Source organism: Dreissena polymorpha, chromosome 12, assembly GCF_020536995.1.
Source record: "Dreissena polymorpha isolate Duluth1 chromosome 12, UMN_Dpol_1.0, whole genome shotgun sequence".
NCBI lineage: Eukaryota > Metazoa > Mollusca > Bivalvia > Myida > Dreissenidae > Dreissena > Dreissena polymorpha.
This window is the reverse complement of record NC_068366.1, coordinates 57698763-57719997: the sequence shown is the minus strand read 5'-3', so window position 1 is coordinate 57719997 and position 21235 is coordinate 57698763. Positions and strand designations below refer to the sequence as shown.

Genomic DNA, 21235 nt, shown 5'->3' with positions numbered 1-21235 from the left:
ATGTACTACAAGTCTGAGTCTACTGAGAATGCACTACAAGTCTGAGTCTCCTGAGAATGTACTACAAGTCTGAGTCTACTGAGAATGTACTACAAGTCTGGGTCTCCTGTGAATGTACTACTAGTCTGAATGTACTGAGAATGTAATACAAGTCTGAGTCTCCTGAGAATGTAATACAAGTCTGAGTCTTCTGAGAATGTAATACAAGTCTGAGTTTCCTGAGAATGTAACACATTAGTCTGTAATACAAGTCTATGAGTCTATAAATAATCCTTTTATTAAAATTTGCTAATGACAGATAGCTTTATCTCTATTATAGCCTTAAATGCTGAAAATGTCAAACAATGCAAATTTCTCCCATTAAAACAACCTCAGTTTTCTCTGATAAAAATTACCTATTCAACAGCCTGGCAAACATTGCCCAAGTTTAATAGGTATCACTTTCCAAATGTCAAACATGTGTCATTGACATATTGGGAAAAATTGCCTTTCGTTTTGAGACCAAAGGTAAACAAAGGCTTTATAAACTGTTATATGAAGACACCAGTCAATACATGCAGTCTGAACACAAAGGGAAAACAGGGACAACTGATCTGGATTTAAGTTAATTTATAGCACCAGTCTATCCATTATGGTAAAGTGCCATTTTGTGTGGTAGCTCACACCACCCAAGACCCTATGACAACAAGATAAATATTGCTGGTTTTCTACATAATTGATGGAGAATTTCGAAATCTTCACACCGTGATCAATCACCAATAAATGACTGTAAATATGTATTTCAAAATTAATCTGTTTGACACATCTTAAATTGATGTCACTTATTATTGAAACATCAGGTGACTTGATTGTATTGATATTTTAAGATATGTGTTGTTGCTTTTTTTTTTTAAATGTAAATATTCATCAATATTAACTGTGGAAAGAATAAGGCAGATTTAACACAATTCTGATTATCAGAATAAATATGAATCAATATTAAAAAATTTCACTCTATAATGAAAGTTTAACTCCCTAAAATAAACTCATTATTTATGCAAAAGCCTAAGGCTATTTTGAATAACACACTTTATGATGTTATGCTGAATTTATTATACTCAAGATTTTTTTCAGTGATGAAATATTCTGTGAAAACAAACCATAAAGAGCCATTAGAATGTTTAAATGTACAGAATGTTTTCAATATTTAGTAGGTTATAATATCAGTAAAACAATTGACTGTGATCTCCCTGCATGACTAGTATTTTGACAGACAGACAGACAGAATAACCAGTTACAAGGATTTTTTCATAGCAGCCCCTCCTGCACAGGAAGTATGTTATAATCCATCTGCGTTGCGTTAATACAATACATTTATTAACATCAAACTGTATAAAGCTCTTAATATAGTTGAATATTCGTAAACCATAAAGCGTTATAATCTATTGAGCTATTTTTTAACCCATTTATGCCTATGTCTAGAAAAAAAGCCTTGGCAAACAGCGTAGACCCAGATGAGACGCCGCATGATGCGGCGTCTCATCATGGTCTGCGCTGTTTGCTGAAAGGAAATTCTGAAAGAAATATTCTAAATATAGAAATAAATACAGTTAGACATCCCTAATTTTGGAAATAACTTGATCAAATTTAGAAGGATGGGAGAGTCAACTAGGCATAAATGGGTTAAACTTGTTATTCTACAATCTTCTTACCATCCTGCAAGACAACTAACTGATTACTTCTCTGCCATTTCATTTAGTGAGAAATTATTTGTAATATCTATTCCCAGTGATAATTTCTTTGACATAAATAATGTCAAGTGAAGTTAAGAGATTGGACTAATCTCATAACTGCTTGTACTATCCTAATGCAAATCCTGACACAAGCCTTTGATCTCTTGATGTCATCATTTAAAGTCCACATTTAAGTCCACATTTAATCTGAAAGTTATAGATAATGCTTGTTAAGAAATCTTCACAAATAAATGCTGACCATTTTCAATCTTATTTGTCAGAGATGTCATAAAAAAGTTACCCACGTCAGGTTGTGGCCAAATTTGACCACAGGGGCATGATAAGAAAACAAGAGCACCGCATAACGGGTGCCAACGCTCGGCTGTGGGTGCATTTTTTAATAAATGAAAGCTTGTCAGAATTTTTTATTTTTTTAGAGGTCACAGTGACCTTGACCTTTGACCTAGTGACCCAAATATGTGTGAGGCGTGTAGAACTCATCAAGGTGCAGCTACATATGAAGTTTCAAAGTTGAAGGTGGAAGCACTTTGATTTTATAGCCAATGTTCAAAATCTTGACAAAATGTTAAGGTTTTAGCACGACGTGGAAGGCGGACGACACGACGAGCTGGCTATGACAATACCTCGGGTTTTCTTCGAAAACTGCCAAGCTAAAAATGGGCAAGGGACCACCATTCCATGTTACACCTCAAGTGCAAAAACTCTTTGTCTTGTGGTTTAAGAAGAACAGATTTCACCAACCTAAGAAATTACGCGTGTCAAACGCAAAATAAGAATACTAATGCCTTGATTGTTCATAATATACATAAACAAGTAAAATCATGCAAGGGCAGGCCATTTTTGAAACAAGAGGCATGATTTGAACAAACTTAGTAAAGGACTGCTGGATTATTTACACATTTTAAATTAAAGCTCTGACCTTTGTAATTTTAAAATAAGAACGAGAGCTGTCTCCATAGGATGACATATGCCCCAGATAAACGCTTTGATAGAAGTTATGAGCATTTTTCGAAACCTAAACACATTTTTCGAAACCTAAACATGGACCCTAAAATCAAGGTCAAAGGGGCCAAAATTTGTGCGCGTATGGAAAAGCATTGTCCATATACACATGCATACCAAATATGAATGTTACATCTGAAGCGACATAGAAGTTATGAGCATTTTTCGAAACCTAAACGCAAAGTGTGAAGGACAGACGGACAAACAAACTGACAGTGCGATCACTATATGCCCTCTTTCAGGGGCATTAAAATTAAACAAAGGCATTTAATCTGCCTTTGAAAGCATCCATTTTTGAATCTGATGTGTATGGGACTATACTTTTTTCAATGAACTCAATTGACATTTCAAAATATACACATATAATTTCACAAAAGTTCTTAGTTTTACAAGAATGATCTGTGATGAATTTCCTCAAGTTTCAATCTGTCAATTGTTTAAAGTGTACACCATATTCATGTATTACACTCTTTGAGTTGATATGTGGTCAATTAATCTCAATCTTAATCTGTCACAACAATTTCAATAATGTTAGAAAGGCATAATGTAAACATAAAAGCATGGATAACAACAAAATGATGAATAATTCATACTAATCGTACCAACTATGAAAAGTAAGATGGTTATGTAAGATGATACATAAAACGACTGACAATTACTAATTTAAAATCTTCATATCTAGGAATTAAATTATATATATTTATATATAGAGTAGAACTATCAGGTTATAAAAAAATCATAAACAAAAAGAGCTGTGTTGATGAAACAAATTGCCCACTACTGCACTATGAAGAAAGTAATGAAAATGTCTGGGAAACAGTTATTTTAGTGCAATTCTAAGGCTCCTCAAATATCAATTGACAAGAATGGATGAGTCTTGATTGTTAAAGTCATTTAGGTAGACTCAACACCAAAAATCAGGTAAGTATCTAAAAGCATTTCGTAAAAAAAAGCAGAAAGAGAGTTATAAAAGAGAAAATAAAGCCAAGGCTCTTAATTTTGTTAAAAATCAATGGACTGTAACAAACTCACACTTGATTGATAAGTCATGTAGGCAGACTCACAATCCAAAAATAAGGTTTGTATCTGAAAGAGTTTCGAAAAATATTCCGGAAAAGTGAACTTGTTTTCACAGAAATTCCCTATTCAAAATCAAAGGCCCATAACTTCGTCAAAAATCAATTAGCAGAACAGAACAGAATAGTTTATTTTTTACTTAAGCATGTGAAGCTCATCGTCATTAACATACATATAAATAACAGCATGCGTTGAAGTACACACAAAAAACCCACATCATTTTAAAGAACAAATAATCTAAATAAACACTAAATAAAAATATTTCGTGAACATATTTCGTGAAAATGGTACATGGATGGGTTTAACACACAGTGGTCACACAATGTTATGCATATACAAATATAGGTATAATTACATATTTCTGACCTTTTTTGTAAAAATGTATTTCTATTTAACACTACATTATACATTTTCTCTTATTTTAAAGCATGTTAACCTATCCATGGCTAGCTTTCTTAATACAGTTTTGTTTGAACTATTAAGTAGTTTAATAAACTTGAACATATTTGGCCGAATTCTATAATATTTCAGAATTAATGCATTCCTAACATCATTATAATAAGGTCATTTAAGAACAAAATGAAATTCATCCTCGATGTCATTTAGGTTACAATTAATATACATTTGCTTTGATCTCTGTCAATATTCTGGTGTCTGCCCGTTTCTATGGATAATTAGCCAGAACAAACCTCAAGCCTGATCTGTAAATCATGTAGGTAGATGCACACACCAAAAATCAGGTCAATATCTGCAAGGGTTTTGGGAAAAAGACCAGTTTTACTACAGAGAAAATTATTAAGTCCAAGGCCTGTAAATTTGCCGAAAATCAATGGACCTGAAGGAAACTCCACCTTAATCTGTAAGTCATCCAGTTAGACTCAAACACCGAAAATCAGGTTAATATCTGAAAGCATTTAGGAAAAAACTTTGGAAATGGAATGCCGAACAGCAGGACTGACAGACAGACATGCGAAGGACAGAGTGATTGCAATATGACATCCTCGTAACCAGGGGCATAACTAACTAGAAATGGCGCGGCAGAGGCCGACGCGTATCCCCACGCCGAATGTTTGACCTAGGTGTGCCCCAGGGTTGGTAATGGGGCCATGCATAGCTGAGATTGACCGTATTGTCATAAGAGAAGTTCATCATCAATTAGAAGTGAATTGGTGTAGAAATGAAGAAGTTATAGTAAAAGGCAATTTTGGGTGGGTGTGACATATGTGGGCAGGGCGCCCCAGGGTTGGTAATGGGGCCATGCATAGTTGAGATTGACCGTATTGTCATAAGAGAGGTTCAGTATCAATTTGAAGTGAATTGGTGTAGAAATGAAGAAATTATAGTAAAAGGCAATTTTGGGTGGGTGTGGTCTATGTGGGCGGGGCGCCCCAGGGTTGGTAATGGGGCCATGCATAGTTGAGATTGACTGTATTGTCATAAGAGAAGTTCAATATCAATTTGAAGTGAATCGGTGTAGAAATGAAGAAATTATAGTAAAGGCAATTTTGGGTGGGTGTGGTCTATGTGGGCGGGGCCCCAGGGTTGGTTATGGGGCCATGCATAGTTGAGATTGACCCTAATGTCATAAGAGAAGTTCAGTATCAATTTGAAGTGAATCCGTGTAGAAATGAAAAAATTATAGTAAATGGAATTTTTTGGTGGGTTTGGCCTATGTGGGCGGGCGCCCCAGGGTTGGGATTGGGGCCATGCATAGTTGAGATTGACCCTAATGTCATAACAAAAGTTCAGTATCAATTTGAAGTGAATCCGTGTAGAAATGAAAAAATTATAGTAAATGGAAATTTTTGGTGGGTGTGGCCTATGTGGGCGGGGCGCCCCAGGGTTGGGAATGGGGCCATGCATGGTTGAGATTGACCGTATTGTCATAGGTGAGGTCCAGTATCAATTTGAAGTGAATCGGTGTAGAAATAAAGAAGTAAATGTAAAATAACCTAAAAAAATGAGTGATAATTTCTGACGCGGCCCCACCCCAACCCCTATAACTTTTGACCCAGGGGTCAGATCAAAATTCCAAATAGTGCAGGGTCGCACATATGCTCATAGCTACCATGTGTGTAAATTTCAAGGTTCTAGTGCTTTTAGTGTAGGAGGAGATAGTGGCCAGGACGGACGGACAGACAGACGGACGGACGGACGGACGGCGGAGATCACCACAATATCCCCACCTTTTTTTCAAAAAGCGTGGGGATAAAAAGTTAACAATATGTCAGTGTGACAAGATTTTTTAAAGTTTTCATTAAAAAAATATAATTAACCTGGAAGACCTAGACATGAAAAGGACCAGAATGATTTGAACAAGTCCAGAAGACAGTAACCAAAGAAGTTTTCATCAGAAAAAAGTTAGATTTCTTGAGTGATGATGAACAACATGGTATCATAAAAGCACCCAGAGTGAACCAATAAAGTAAGCATTGTCATTAAAATATTTTCTATTTAAAATATGCTCTGTGTCAATACTATTCAGCAGTCAATGAGTATAATTGATATAATACCTTTGTTGACGTATTAAGTGATTTCAAAATATAATGAGGTTTTGAAAGTGGCAAACTCACTTAAATCACCCAGGAGGCATATTCTTAAAGGCTACAAATATGAATCATAATGTCATAGAAATTCTAAGTTTAAAAATTGTTCACATAGGATATTATAAATTCCTGGTATTTCTGATATAATACAAAATAATGCGTGCACTTTTTAATGTTGTATCTTGAAAGGTGTTGAGAAATGAAGTCTGTGATGTTCCTGTCAGCAAATGAACTGACAAATGGAAAGACATCCATAAAAGAGCCTCGTTCAAGGTAAACTTGGCTTAATGCCTTTACCACTTAGATACATATTTTTACGTGTTTGTAGTCTGTGAGAAAGTTCTATTTAATTGAAGACCTTTCTTACTAGATTCAAGTTTTAAAAGCTTCATTTACAACCCTCAGATACTAATGTGCAGCAAAAAGCATAAAACCTGAACAGTCTGGGAGTTACTTGTTGGCTGTTCAGGTTTTATGCTGTTTGCAAAAGCCATTTTCACTTTGCTTCTTATGGGGGAAAGGGTCATCCTCCTCAGATGAACCTGTGCAGATCGCACAGGGTAATCGGCGAAAAGCTTTTTGCCTACACTGGATTTTGTTATAGAAGAGACCTTCTTTAAATGAAAAATTACAGAGGAAAGTTCTCTCCCTGATTAGCTTATCATGGACAACCCTGTACGCACATGCATTAAGCCCAGTTTTCCCAGAAAGTGGATTACAGTTAATCTTGCATTCCCACACTTCTGTATTGCACGGACTATACAAAGTAAGTAACTAACCTGCAAAGCATGATCACAAAAATTCCAAAAGAAACATTCTACAGGCACAGTATAATTTTATGTAATTTGTTTTAATTGTAGTAAAAACAAACGCACAAGTTAACAAATAGCAAGAGAAAACCATGCTCCAAACATCTACACATGATGTGACACATTACCAATTGAATGATATTTTTTTAAGCGAAACAAACCTATTAGCAAGTCCCTCGGTATGGTAAGTAAAACATTCTGGCACCGAATGAGATAAATCCTTTAGATACAATAAGGATTAAAGGATTAATATCAAAATGTTAGCATTTTAATCCCTTGTACAATTGTATGAATAGATGTTTCTACATAAGAGACCACTACAGGCAAAAACCAGCTGCATTCTTTTCACCGAATGTTCGAGCCTCGCTCTGGGAAAACTGGGTTTAACGCATAGGCATAAAGTGTCATCCTAGATCAGCCTGTGCAGTCCGCATAGGCTAATCTGAGACAACACTTTACACAGAAACTGGATCTACATTTAGAAGAGATTTTCTTTAAATCAAAACAAAAAAATAAAGAGAACAGTGCCTCCCTGATTAGCCTGTGCGTATTGTTCAGGCTAATCAGGGACGACACTTTACCGACATGCATTACACCCTTTTCACCCAGTGCTCAAAAAATATTGCTTGTCTATTTACTCCAAATGAGCATGGACAAGTCCGACAAAGCCTGCCTAACAATGCCTTCTAATATAGCTAGTTTTTCCATCAATGTGGTCCATGAATGGCTGACTTCTAACTTACCATGGAAACAAGGGACTTAACCTTGCCCCTTTTTAGTTGTGAGCGACTCTGAAAATAGTTGCATGACATAATTAACACACAGAAAATAACTCTGCATAGCCTGTAGCCACTTTTGATGACTTAAACCAAAATTAAAAGAATATTTGTAAATCAAAATTAAAAAGTTGTAACATTGGAAATAACAGAAGGGGTAATCACGTTATAGTCAAGATGGCGATGTCCATGCCGCGACAGGTACTTTTTTGCCATTTAACTCGCTAAAAAATTTCATAGTGGTATGAACTTATTAACGCTCCTCAAAGAAAATTCGCAACAAGTAAAGTTGAGATGAAAAGCAAATTTTATTATGAAAATTAAATTTATTAATGTTATTTTATGAAAAATATTTTAAACACAATGGAAATTACTCTACAAATCCTTTGACACTGCACTTATGACGCAAAAAGAACACAAAAAGAACATTTAAAATAAATAACAGTTGGCTTAGGACATTATGTACATAAATCCAATGGTTGTATTATGCAATGAGCCTGGAGCATAATAACTGGACATTAAAGAAAACTGCAAAACCACAATTTACTGATACATATGAGCCTCCCTATGTGAAAAGGGGGTTTAATGCATCTGCTTAAAGTGTCGTCCCAGATTAGCCTCTGCAGTCTGCACAGGCTAATCAGGGACAACACTTTCCGCTTTAAACATGCATTAAACCCCCTTTTCACAGAGCACGGCCCATATGTATCTGGGCTTAAAGGGACTGTCAACCACGACGACGAAAAAAATAAAATACCGTTTTATTTTACAATTATTAGTTTAAATTGATTAAAATATCACGACTGGTATGGTTAAACATTTGGTAATAAATTTAACTCCTTAACTCAGTCAAGAGTTTAATAACCTTTTCACCCCGACTTCCTATCATAACTGAATTAATAGTTTTCCAATATTCTGATTTATTTCTATTCAGAATAACAGAAGTATATTTTTGAAACAGAAACCCAGACAATTAATTTCTTTCCTCCACTTATTTGTATCTTCATATCAACAGTTTTCATTGAACATGGTATATTATTGATATATTTTATTTAGGTCAAATTGCTGGAAACATATTTCCTATTGTAAAGGCAGTCAAAATATGTTTGTTCAAAATTTACAGTATTTTCATTAAATCTCACTCGAAACAAGTTTAAAATTGACATTTTCAATAAAACCAATTACATGGTCCATTGAAAAGATACGGTTTCCATTTTCAAGTGCTGCACATAATAAATAAAGGCCCTTCAGCTGATAAAACGACATTTTTATGGCCAACAGAAGTTTAAGAGAACATCTGCATTAACAATACCATCTCGAAATTAATGTGATTCCAAATAAATATGTATAATTGCAATATATATGTCATCAATTCATTTATGGTTAACTGATGGTGGACAAATTAAATTTAATTAAAGTTCAAAAGAAGATGTCAATAACATAGGTTCTATCAATCAAAGGATGGCTCCTTAGGTAAACACAATATATTGCTTAGCTATTCATTTTCTTAATACAAAAGTGAAAGCAACTTATATGTAAAGAACATTTTATACTGAATTAGCGTGTACTTATACAAAGATGATCTGCATACCTTAACCCTTTCAGTGCGGGAACTGAATTTTGAAGGCCTTTGCAAACAGTTTGGATCCAGATGAGACGCCACAGAACGTGGCGTCTCATCAGGATCCAAACTGTTTGCTATTCTGATGATATTCTTTGAAAAAAATCAAAGAAAATGCTAATTTTAGAAATTCAGCAGACGACATTTTAGCAGACGAAAAATTTCCCAGCATGCAAGGGTTAACAATAAGTCTGTTCATTGCAGGATGATGTACATGTGAGCCTTTTTCTGTTTTCATATGTGACAAGGTATATAAACAAAGCAAACATATTTTGTAAGAAACTTTTGTGTACCAGCCATAAATATTAAATTAAATGTTACTAAATAAACAGCAGTGTTCAACATAAGCAAAAGTCTACACATTGATAATCATACAGGTTATGCACTGGGAAATGTTGAACTTACAAGTACACCTTTCACTTAAATAACATTATGTTTACTATTATGCTTTATGTTTTGCATTTATAAAAGAAAATAGAAATACTGGAAGGAGAACTAACCAATTAAAACATTAAAAGCTTAAAGACTTCTCAATCAAACATGCTTTCAGTATGCTGAGCCTTTTTATATGAGGACCTATGTAATGAAGGCAAAAGGTAGAATGAACAATCGATCACTGACTGAAAACATCAAAGATCTCCATGGCACATGGCATCAGTTCCAATGTCAGGTTTCTTTCCTGTACGTCAGAGAGAATGTCATAGAATTGTTCCATATTTATACATGCCTATGAAGACAGAAATTAAGACAGTTATATTGAAATATATGTACAAGTCTTAGACTTATGAAAAATTTGTATTTTAAAGGCTTAAAGGGCTTGTTCTTTATTATATAAATGCCGTTTGATATCTAAAAAGAGCTTTCTGACCACTGTGCACTCAACTTTTCATCAATCATCAACTTAACAAAATATTAGAAATTTAAGCATTTCATTATCACAGCTAGCACAACCCATTATATTAATGACCCTCTCCCCAATCATTGGCCTCTACAATCACAATAACTGTGAAAAAAAATAACTGTGAAATCATCTGCCAATGAGAGTTTGCAGATTTGCAATTTAATGATCAGAAAGCTATTCATGTGTTAACAATGAAAATGTTATGCTTGTTTCTGCTCTTCTGTGACCTTCAATAGTTTATCACAGACTTAATATACAATTAAAATTTGTTTTCTTCATGACAGTTCTAATCACAACGTGCCTTGGCCTAGTGATCTTATGCTGTCCTTAATGTTCTTGTGTGCATGTTTTGTTACAATAAATGTTCGTTGTTTTTTCTTGCACCAACCATAACCTTCATATTTAGAAAGTTAAATTTAATTAAAGACCTTTCTTACTGGATTCAAGTTGTAAAGGCTTCATTTCCAACCCTTAGATACAGATGAGCAGCAAACAGCATATATCCTGTACAGGCTGCGATTTACCCGCAGTCTGTTCTGGTTTTATGCTGTCTGCACATAGCCATTTCCACTTTGGCTCTGAGTGGGAAAGGAAGGGTTAAATGTTTTTTTTAATGTAGAAATATTTATTTAATTCCCAAACATTCGTCTTTGTCGTGTTTCATATTTAAGTCATACATTGAAATTTAATCACTTTGAAGGTTAAGATTTAGGATTGTCAAGGTGATATTTTGTATGAAGAGAACGGACATACAACTTCACCAAAAGCTTGTTAATTAATTTTTAATTTAAATCAAAACAAATTAAAATGTATATGTGTATAACAATAAGAAGCATGTTTTTATAAATAAACTTATATGTGCATGACAATAAGAAGCACGTTTTTATAAATAAACTATCACGCCTGATAAGATGAAATTTTTTTATTTCAATATTTATTTTTTATAAAAGATAAAAAATATGTAATTGTTAGCACTGAACTGTTTACCTGTTATAAAAACATCTTGAAACAGATTATCTTAAATTTATAAAGAACTAAAACTGAACATCAAATATGGCCAAATTTGAATTATGACTTATAAGTGTGACCTTGACCTTTTAAGGAGACAATTTTTATTTTTTTTTACCAGCCACACTTTGTCTTAAGATGGTTTAAATTTGTGCTTAGTTATTTTAAAATCCATCAAAATATGGCCAAGTAATGGCTGAGAAAAGATTTTTGAAGCAGTTATATGCTAAGCTTTGACCTCTTATAGTGACCTTAACCTTTGATGTCAGGAAACAAGTGTCACACGCCACATGTCGTCTTATGATGATTATCATTTGTGCTCAATAAATGGCAAAGTTATTGCCTACACAGGAAATTTTGCACAGACAAAAAGATGCACAGTGCCAATGCTACGCGCCCCCTCCTTTGAAGGGGGCATACAAATAATTCGAAAAACATATTATAGTGTCATTCCGTATTCTGCTTATTGAAATTAACTGGCAAATTCTTGGAAATATTATCTGAAAACAGTTGCATTAAATTACAACAATCATCCATAAACCTTAACCCTTTATAGACGCACTTTGTAGCATTTGTAGTCCCTTAAAAATCTAACTAAATTAGCAATCTTCTTTACTAGAATCAAGTTTTAAAGGCTTCAATTCTGACCTTAAGAAAATGATGAGCAGCAAACAGCGTAAAACATGAACAGACTGCAAGTTACTTGCAGGCTGTTCTGGTTTTATGCTGGTTGCAAAAGCCATTTTCATCTTTCTTCTGATGGGGAAAGGGTTAAGAGATGAACTATTTTCACAGACAAAATTATAAACGATAGCTCCTGAACAAGATATTATTATCACAAAAAGAACACAAAATGTGTGCGACTGACCATGAAACTTTAAAGACCTAAAAGCTGACCTTCATTGCATGACAGAAAATAATTTATACATGGCTTGAAATGATTGTGGTTACAGAGAATCATGTACTGTTAATCAATAGCAAATACAGACAAAAATCAGTTTCACACAAGCTGGTAACACTTTGTTTGATCTCAGGTGTACAAAGGAAAACTTCCTAACGCATAATTTTGCACACAATTTAAACTCTCACTTGACGTTTTGCTCTTAAGAAAACTACACCAATTAACAAAACCATGGGACACTATCACATGATATCACATATTTTAATGCAAATGATTTCTTATGTTAGCAATATTAAAAGAGCTCTCATTTTTGGAAAAACCAACAACACCAACTTGAAAGTATTAAAATGCTGAAAATCTATTGCTTTTTAAATAATACAATACTAATATCACACACTTTAAGACCAGCGTGGAAGAAAAAAAGAGATGTTTGTACAATATGTATGCTCCCAAACATCCAGCAATTGTCCCTGTGACCTTGACCTTTGATATCTTGTTTTTTAAATCATTTGAGGTCATAATTTATCATGACTAACAAGAATACAAAAGAGCTGTACTCTGTGAATATGGGGTTTAATGCATGTGTGTATAGTATCGCCCCTGATTAGCCTGTGCAGTCTGCACAGGCTAATCAGGGACAACATTTTCACTTTTATGATATTTTTTCGTTTCAAGAAAGACTCTTCTTACCAAAAAACAAGTTTAGGCAAAAAGTGCCATCCCTAATTAGCCTGTGTGCACTGCACAGGCTTATCTGGAACAACACTTTATGCACATGCATTAAACCCCTTTTCACAGAGCGTGGCCAAAAAATATATGAACTAAATAATCATCTCAATATTGTGATCATGAGACGACCCCTTATTACCTATCCCATCGATTTCAATTTTAATAGGAATCTTTCCTTTCACCCAAGTAGCCACTACACCATTTGCATGATCGTGGGTCGAAGGGTTCTTAAGCTCTTGGTTGGAAATAAATTTCCAGTTATAAGCTGTTGAGACCTTGACCTTTTATCCAATGAACTTAAAATGAACATGCTTCATAATTTCCACAAAAGTTACCAGAATACAAATTTAGATGACTGAAGGTCAAAGCATTGAATAGATATCATGAAAATAAACAATTTCTTTGTTCAAGACCCAGTGACCTTTACCTGTGACCTCATGACCTCAAAATCAAGACTTCTTCCCTTTCTCATTCGAAACCACTATAACTATTTTCATGATCTTTTGTAAAAGCACTCTCAAGATATCTTGAGGAAACACAAATTTACTGTAAAAAGCCTCAGTTACCTTGACCTTTGACCTGTCTACTTCAAAACCAGTAGGTGCCACCCTTTCCTCCCAACTTACCATCATTCCATGGTTGTAGGTCATAGCATTCTTGAGATGTTGCGTTGAAACAAAAGGACTACAGACCAACAGGCCAATTCTTCAAGAGGGGGGGGGGGGGGCACTATGTACACTCAGTACCTGTGCGTAGGTTCACTCACTGATATCACAAATCACAAACTGTTCGCTCCATATTTATCTAGCATATAATTCTGTTTCTACCTTAAGTTGAATTTTATGACAAACAGTCAAATTTTAGGTTTAAACATTTTTGCGAAATAATTTTATTTAAAATCAATAAATCTCTAATGTGCATACTACACTTCAAGACCAACCAGCCTTGTGAATATCTGCTAATTAAAAACATTGCAACACCGTATTGTAGGATGACAATCCAAATCAAATATTCATGTCTACCAAGACTGAGCTTACTAACCTCAATTCTGCCAGATGAAAGATGTCATGCACGCTTTATGTGGTAAATAAAAGTAATGTGTGCTATTTGCTGTACACTGGGTACTAAAAGACCCCAAAAGCACACTTGGTTTGGGCATTTTTGTATAATGTGCGGATGTTTCTTATGAATAAAAAGAGATATGGAAGAAAATCCAGACATTCAAAATAAGATTTAAAAAAAACTCAATTACTGAATAACAAGATGGTTGCTATGTAGACCATGTCCTGACCTTTCAAAAGGCATGGTTACATGATTACCTCTCAGAAATGTACATAACTTGGAAAATGTTGTTAAAAAAACCAACATGGTTTCAAGGAAACCTCTTCAGAATAGTACAGACTAGAAATTTGCCAATAGGACAGAAAAGTTCTTGCTTATTTTTTAAAAGACAAATTCAAGCAAGGACCCACAAACACTCATAACACTCCATGCCACCCTTGTCTTCAAATGGTGGGGGCCTAACTAAAGTATGATTGCCATGGAAACCAAATACTGACCTGTATAGAGGCAGTGAATGGACAGACCCCAGCCAGGTACTGTATAGTCTCCAGGTGCTGACCGACCTTGAAATGGTGACCTTTGCCCTGGCTGTACAGCCACTCAGCCTTCAGTCTGCAAATGGATATGGCACAGTTTTTAAGGTTGCGAACATTTGATGATAAATCTAAAATAATGCTTTAATTGATGTATGTATAAAATATCACTAACTTTCAAATTTAGCTTCTTTAAAAGGATATTCTTAATTTATTCACTTTGTATTTAAGGTTGTATTTACAATTAAGGAAAATACATTTCGTTTAAACATTGATATAACAATGTTTATAATAATAATTTTTAGGCTATCATATCAAGAATATAGGCATAGAAATTGAACCAACCTCATTATTTGTATAATCACATTGTCTTTATAATAACATCTTTTCAAAACAATACAAAACATAATTCTATATAATCAATATTGGAGTGTGGTTTGATCTTGTATTAGTAAATATAATTGAAACTGTGTTAAATATGACTTTTATTGTAAATCATGGTTCAAACAGAAATCGCAAACCTAAATTCAAGCACTTTTCAAGGACTTTTTAAGGCCAAATTTTCATTTTCAAGGCCAAGAACAGTACGTTAGTTTCCTTTAAAAAATGCATTTTCAAACCAGATTAACACAGTAAATGTCATTTAATTGCTCAAACTCATTAAACTTATTCCATATTAACTCATACATGTTATTTAATTACATACAAATACATGTTTTTAATATCCATCCTTAACTCAATGAGTCTCACATATGTATTTACTTTTTAAAGTTATTACAAACAAACATATTGATTCTCAATTTCATGTTTTCTTGTGGCTTTTCAAAGCGCTTTCCCCCATCCTCCCGACATCAATGGTCTTCATACATTCTCGACAATGTGCTTTTCGAATGTCATTTGTTTTCTGTACCCAGGAATATTCAGTTAACCACCCTGGTTTGAAACGACACTTCCCCATCACTGCGTTTTCACTCGCGAAAATTGATCACAACGAAGAACCTCTGACGTAGTACACATAATCTGTGACGTGTACACATAACATTTCGTACTCAATAGTGTACGAAGCTTATATTTCGTACTCAACTTTTTGCGCGAAGGAATTTATGATAAATTTTCATAACATTTCCCTTAAGAACGATTTAAGTTAATAATTAAAGCGATGATAAAAGTAATTTTGAGCAGAAATAGACATTTTCAAGGCTTTTTTTACATGAATTAAGCACTTTTCAAGCACTTTTTCAAGGCCAACCTTTGTTCAAGGGCTTTTCAAGCCTAGGACTCATTTTCAAGCACTTTTCAAGCCCTGTGCGAACCCTGTAAATGCATCAACATGTTTTAATAAACTTTCCACAAATCACTTACTGTTCTTTCTCTGAGACCGGGTATCCATCTAGAATCTCCAGCATGTGGCACCAGTTCACTATGAAAGGCCTTGGATCAAACTCTCTAGGGCACGAGTTAGGGATGTAGTGTTGGAGCATTTTGTTTTCAAAAGAAAATTTGATAAAAGGGACATATTCAAAGTGGCCAAAAGCAAGTTGTCCATTTTCACAATACAAGAAAATAAAACTTATAAGTGATAAAATCATATTTATATTTAGATTTATAGCTAAAAGCAAACACCACCCCGTCTCCCAATGCATATCTCAATTGATGCAAAATGAATATAGTTTGCGCAAATATTGTCCATGTTTTTATATTTACTCATAGTTGAACCGTAAATGATCTCTGTAAATCTGACTTAATTGTAAGAACGCAAGCTGAGAAAAAAACAAGAGGGCCAAGATGGCCCTAGTTCGCTCACCTGAGAGGAGTCGGTTTATTCAATCTTTACCAAATGTCAAACTTGACCTAGATATTGTCCAGACAAACATCCTGGTCAAGTTTCATCATAATTTCATATGCGAGTCATGATCAATGTACCTATGAAGTTTCATGATCCTAGGCGTAAGCATTCTTGAGATATCATCTGGAAACCATTTTTCTAAGTTGAGTCACCGTGACCTTGACAGCCATTGTGTGAATACGTTTTTTGGCACTGTGACCTTGACCTTTGACCTAGTGACCTGATAATCAATAGGGGTCATCTGCGAGTCATAATCAATATACCTATGAAGTTTCATGAACCTAGGCATAAGCGTTCTTGAGTTATCATCCAAAAACCATTTTACTATTTCAGGTCACCGTGACCTTGACCTTTGACCTAGTGACCTGAAAATCAATAGGGGTCATCTGCGAGTCATGATCATTGTACCTATGAAGTTTCATGATCATAGGCATAATCATTCTTGAGTTATCATCCAGAAACCATTTTACTATTTCAGGTCACCGTGACCTTGACCTTTGACCTAGTGACCTGAAAATCAATATAGGTCATCTGCGAGTCATGATCAATCTACCTATGAAGTTTCATGATCCTAGGCCTAAGCGTTCTTGAGTTATCATCCAGAAACCATTTTACTATTCCGGGTCATCCTTACCTTGACCTTTGACTTAGTGACCTGAAAATCAATAGGGGTTATCTGCGAGTCATGATCAATGTATCTATAAATAGTCTTCGAGTCAAGATCAATGTACCTATTAAGTTTCATGATCCTAGGCATAAGCCTTCTTGAGTTATCATCTGGAAACCATTTTACTATTTCGGGTCACCGTGACCTTGACCTTTGACCTAGTGACCTGAAAATCAATATAGGTCATCTGCGAGTCATGATCAATCTACCTATGAAGTTTCATGATCCTAGGCCTAAGCGTTCTTGAGTTATCATCCAGAAACATTTTACTATTCCGGGTCATCCTTACCTTGACCTTTGACTTAGTGACCTGAAAATCAATAGGGGTTATCTGCGAGTCATGATCAATGTATCTATAAAGTTTCATGATCCTAGGCATAAGCGTTCTTGAGTTATCATCCGGAAACCATTTTACTGCTTTGGGTCACCATGACCTTGACCTTTGACCTGGTGACCTGAAAATCAATAGGGGTCATCTGCAAGTCATGATCAATGTATCTATGAAGTTTCATGATCCTATGCATAAGCGTTCTTGAGTTATCATCCGGAAACCATTTTACTATTTCGGGTCACCGTGACCTTGACCTTTGACCTAGTGACCTGAAAATCAATAGGGGTCATCTGCGAGTCATGATCAATGTACCTATGAAGTTTCATGATCCTTGGCATAAGCGCTCTTGAGTTATCATCCGGAAACCATCTGGTGGACGAACGGACCGACATGAGCAAAACAATATACCCCCTCTTCTTTGAAGGGGGGGGGGGCATAATGAGAACACTGCCCCCCTCCCAGCAGCCATGTTATTCAACTGACCGGAACCATTTTTGAACTCAACTCTCGTATCAAGGAAACAAATGTTCTGAGCAAATTTCATGAAAATTGGGCCAAAAATGTGACTTCTACTGTGTTCACATGTTTTCACTATATACATATAAAGAAAAATGCCCCGCCCACTGGCGGCCATGTTTTTTCACTGATCTCGACCAGATTTTCGAACTTGTCCGAGACATCAATTGAACCAATGTTTTGACCAACTTTCATGATGATTGGGCAAAAATTGTGACTTCTAGAGTGTTTACAAGGTTTCTCTATAGCCAAATAAGGAAAACTGCCCCGCCCACTGGCGGCCATGTTTTTCAACAGATCGGAACCACTTTTGAACTCAACCAAGATATCATTAAGACAAAGATTTTGACAAAGTTACATGAAGATTTGGCATGAAATGTGACTTCTACAGTGTTTACAAGGTTTTTCTTTTTTTTGACTTAGTGACCTAGTTTTTGACCCGGAACAACCCAGTTTGAAACTCGGCCGAGATTTCATTGGGACAAAGCTTCTGACCAAGTTTCATTTAGATGGGACAAGAAATGTGGCCTCTAGAGTGTTTACGAGCAAATGTTAACAGACGGACGGACATATGACGGACAAAGACCGGTCACAAAAGCTCACCTGAGCAATCAGGTGAGCTAAAAATATGGAAAGCATAGCATGCCTTGACCCTTGAGCGATGATGAAAATGCACAAGCCTCTAACTTTTGCTTAAATTTTGATGATTAATGATAAACATGTGCTAATGATGCAAAAACTTTTACACAAGACATTGTTCATGTTATCTATTTTAACAGTTTGGATACTAATATGATATATTTAAATCTTTAATTAGAACAATGCTATTGAGTTTGCAATTCTGAAACCAGCCATATTTTCATGTCAACATGATAACAGTGCATCTAGAAGAATGCTTGACAAGTTTGCAAGTAAAAGTAACCAGCCTGGAAAACAAATTTGCAAGTAACAGTAACCAACCAGGATAACAAATCTGCAAGTAACACTAACCAGCCTGGAAACTAATTTGCAAGTAACAGTAACCAGCCTGGATAGCAAGTTTGCAAGTAGCAGTAACCAGCCTGGATAACAAGTTTGCAAGTAACAGTAACCAGCCAGCATAACAAATTTGCAAGTAACAGTAACCAGCCAGCATAACAAATTTGCAAGTAACAGTAACCAGCCAGCATAACAAATTTGCAAGTAACAGTAACCAGCCAGCATAACAAATTTGCAAGTAACATTAACCAGCCAGCATAACAAATTTGCAAGTAACAGTCACCAGCCAGCATAACAAATTTGCAAGTAACAGTAACTAGCCAGCATAACAAATTTGCAAGTAACAGTAACCAGCCAGGATAACAAATTTGCAAGTAACAGTAACCAGCCAGCATAACAAATTTGCAAGTAACAGTAACCAGCCAGCATAACAAATTTGCAAGTAACAGAAACCAGCCAGCATAACAAATTTGCAAGTAACAGTAACCAGCCAGCATAACAAATTTGCAAGTAACAGTAACCAGCAAGCATAACAAATTTGCAAGTAACAGTAACCAGCCAGCATAACAAATTTGCAAGTAACAGTAACCAGCCTGGAAACTAATTTGCAAGTAACAGTAACCAGCCAGGATAACAAATTTGCAAGTAACAGTAACCAGCCAGGATAACAAATTTGCAAGTAACAGTAACCAGCCAGCATAACAAATTTGCAAGTTACAGTCACCAGCCAGCATAACAAATTTGCAAGTAACAGTAACAAGCCAGCATAACAAATTTGCAAGTAACAGTAACCAGCCAGCATAACAAATTTGCAAGTAACAGTAACAAGCCAGGATAACAAATTTGCAAGTAACTGTAACCAGCCAGGAAAACAAATTTGCAAGTAACAGTAACCAGCCAGCATAACAAATTTGCAAGTAACAGTAACCAGCCAGCATAACAAATTTGCAAGTAACAGTAACCAGCCAGCATAACAAATTTGCAAGTAGCAGTAACAAGCCAGGATAACAAATTTGCAAGTAACAGTCACCAGCCAGCATAACAAATTTGCAAGTAACAGTAACCAGCCAGCAAAACAAATTTGCAAGTAACTGTTACCATCCAGGAAGACAAATTGGCAAGTAACAGTAACCAGCCAGGAAAACAATTTGCAAGTAACAGTAACCAGCCAGCATAACAAATTTGCAAGTAACAGTAACCATCCAGGAAGACAAATTGGCAAGTTACAGTAACCAGCCAGAAAAACAATTTGCAAGTAACAGTAACCATCCAGGAAGACAAATTGGCAAATAACAGTAACCAGCCAAGAAAACAATTTGCAAGTAACAGTAACCAGCCAGCATAACAAATTTGCAAGTAACAGTAACCAGCCAGGAAGACAAATTTGCAAGTAACAGTAACCAGCCAGCATAACAAATTTGCAAGTAACAGTAACCAGCCAGCATAACAAATTTGCAAGTAACAGTAACCAGCCAGCATAACAAATTTGCAAGTAACAGTAACAAGCCAGGATAACAAATTTGCAAGTAACAGTAACCAGCCAGCATAACAAATTTGCAAGTAACAGTAACCAGCCAGCATAACAAATTTGCAAGTAACAGTAACCATCCAGGAAGACAAATTGGCAAGTAACAGTAACCAGCCAGGAAAACAATTTGCAAGTAACAGTAACCAGCCAGCATAACAAATTTGCAAGTAACAGTAACCATCCAGGAAGACAAATTGGCAAGTAACAGTAACCAGCCAAGAAAACTATTTGCAAGTAACAGTAACCATCCAGGAAGACAAATTGGCAAGTAACAGTAACCAGCCAGGAAAACAATTTGCAAGTAACAGTAACCATCCAGGAAGACAAATTGGCAAGTAACAGTAACCAGCCAGGAAAACAATTTGCAAGTAACAGTAACCATCCAGGAAGACAAATTGGCAAGTAACAGTAACCAGCCAGGAAAACAATTTGCAAGTAACAGTAACTAGCTTGGAAAATTTGAGACTGATGCGACCAAAATCACATATGGGTTATGTAAATCTTTATTCAGAAGAATGATAACACTTTTCAACTCAGAAGCAATGTGAACATTCCTATATGCAACCAGCAAAAAAACAGAACAGTGTTTAAGTTACATTCAGTCTGTCTAGTTTTATGCTGGTTGCTGCTCATAAGTTTCAAAGGTTTGGCAATGATCCCTTTAAAACTTG

At 35.4% G+C, this 21235-nt stretch overlaps 1 protein-coding gene across 6 annotated transcripts in view; it reads right to left on the bottom strand.

Annotated features, from left to right (window-relative positions):
- The window catches only part of LOC127852875 (uncharacterized), a 113936-nt gene that overhangs the window by 68381 nt on the left and 24320 nt on the right, over nucleotides 1-21235 (bottom strand). For all 6 annotated transcript variants that reach the window (XM_052386895.1, XM_052386894.1, XM_052386896.1 and 3 more), the window contains exons 8-9: nucleotides 16061-16144; nucleotides 14663-14777 (exon numbers count right to left, since the gene is read on the bottom strand). In XM_052386895.1, coding sequence (XP_052242855.1) covers nucleotides 14663-14777; nucleotides 16061-16144 — 199 coding nt within the window. The remainder of the gene's footprint in view (nucleotides 1-14662; nucleotides 14778-16060; nucleotides 16145-21235) is intronic.